Below are 1,952 nucleotides of genomic sequence, written 5' to 3'. Positions count from 1 at the left end.
CCCCCCCCCCCAAATATCTGCCTCTCATGTGAGTCTCCCAAAAAAAAAAAAAAGTCTGCTTAGAAATGGCTATATTGTGTTTCATTTCTGATTTTTAAGGGTGTGTTTGGATTGCACATGGAAATCGGAATCAGAATGGGAATATGGAATGATACATTTTTAAATTAGGGAATAGGGTTTTTAATTGAAGGGGTAATCAAATCCCAAAGCTGTGTTTTAAAAAGTTGTCAACCAAACATTAACTATGATTTTGATTCTCATTCCTAGTGTGTAAACCCATGAACCAAACAGACCCTTAATTTTTTTTGCTCTTTTCCGGCAAAAGGCATCTTTAAAAAAGTAATGGATAGAGAATGCATTTCCTTTTGGAATTAGAATAGAAAGGAAGAAATTGTTTTTCTTAGTTACAGAAAAAAAAAATAGTGCCAAAAAAATTTGTGCTTTGAAAACTTATATAACTTATTAATTGGCTCTGGATTGAACCAAATTTAGCTCAACTCAGCTTGATTACACCCCCTAGTAGCACTCTAGCAACACATTTTCACTCTAACAGGGCTTCGGCCACTCAACTATGCTAGATTACACCCTTAGTACACTATAGCAACATAATTTCGTATATCATCCGTATCAAGGAAATTTAAATTTGTGCTCATCTGGCAACAAATTGGTTGTGGATGTGATGACATTCGAAGATTAGGATGAGACCATCAAAATTAACAAGACAAGTGGAGAAAGCTTCCAGTGAGGAATAGACAAGCATCTCCTTATGACAAATCAACAAAAGTGAGATGCATAAAAAATTTAGCTTCTTTATTGACTAAAATCTGAGGAAAAGGATTTTCAATAGCAAAGTAGAAGAATGCAAGAGAAATATTAGAAGAACAAAAATCATACTTATTCCAAAAGCCTTTTACAATTTACTACTCCATATAAGCAAATAGTGCCAGAACTACCACACCAAAAAAACTCTAAGGAAAACAAATATGCCTCTCAATTTCTTAGCTTTATAAATGCAGAATACATATGTTATCAGGGATGAAGACGCACTTAACAGACCTCTAAACTAAAGTACCAAAACAGAGTAAACCTAGTTTAGTACTAGAATTCAAAAGAACTAAATCGAAGAAAGTGCAAGAAAAGCCCCAAAAAAACAATCCGCCAAAACAAAATTCGATTCCACAATCTCTCAACCTTTCACAATATCTTTTACAACTTCATCTTGCTATTATAAATAAAATTCAATTCGTCAATTCTAATATAACAGTAAAGCTCAGAAAACTCTCCAGAGAAATAAAGTCATATAGGAGCAAAATTCTCTTTAAAAAAGGCTAAGAAGAAGTAGATAACGAAGAAGACGAAGGCATACCCCAGCCTTTCCAGGAATAGTGCAGTGCCACACCATCAGGTTGACCGTACCATCGGGAAGTGTCTCCGGCTTAGCCACGAAACCCTGGAAATCAAAACGAAATTGAGAAGAAAGCGGATACAGAGGATGAAATCCAAGTAAGGATAGAGAGAGAAGAGTGATCGGACATGGGGGTGGTTTTTGCGCCACGCCTTGCGCTCCTCCGCGAGACGACCGCGAGCAATTCCTCCTGACATCTTTGTATCTTCACCGATTGCTGGGTCTGTAAGGTTTCTTAGGGACTAAGGGGGTGGTGATGATGATTGATGAGGGAGATCGTGTGGATTGGGGTGTGTAGGTTTTAAAAAGACTTTCAAGACGAGATGAACGACCGCGATTTGCTGATGCGATGGACCAATAGCGAACGGGATTCTGCACAATTGAGTTGAAAATCTTGTCACCATTCTTTGCGGTCATTTATTTTTTTTTTTATTCATTTTTTTATAATTCAAGTATTCCCGAACTACAGGAAAGTGTGCACAAGATAAATAATGTTTTGTCAAAAGATGATAAGGAGGTAAATTAATATAAATTATACATAACTTAC

The 1,952-nt window shown here is 36.4% G+C and overlaps 1 protein-coding gene across 1 annotated transcript in view; it reads right to left on the bottom strand.

Moving 5' to 3' along the window:
- Nucleotides 1–1,692, bottom strand: part of LOC115997922 (SUMO-conjugating enzyme SCE1) — a 4,400-nt gene extending 2,708 nt beyond the window's left edge. The window contains exons 1-2 of the mRNA XM_031237343.1: nt 1,534–1,692; nt 1,367–1,450 (exon numbers count right to left, since the gene is read on the bottom strand). Of these exons, the coding sequence (XP_031093203.1) occupies nt 1,367–1,450; nt 1,534–1,602 (153 nt within the window). The 5' untranslated portion in view covers nt 1,603–1,692. The remainder of the gene's footprint in view (nt 1–1,366; nt 1,451–1,533) is intronic.
- Nucleotides 1,693–1,952: the final 260 nt, after the last annotated feature.

This window comes from Ipomoea triloba, chromosome 12 (genome assembly GCF_003576645.1).
Source record: "Ipomoea triloba cultivar NCNSP0323 chromosome 12, ASM357664v1".
NCBI lineage: Eukaryota > Viridiplantae > Streptophyta > Magnoliopsida > Solanales > Convolvulaceae > Ipomoea > Ipomoea triloba.
This window is presented reverse-complemented; position numbering and strand designations above follow the sequence as displayed.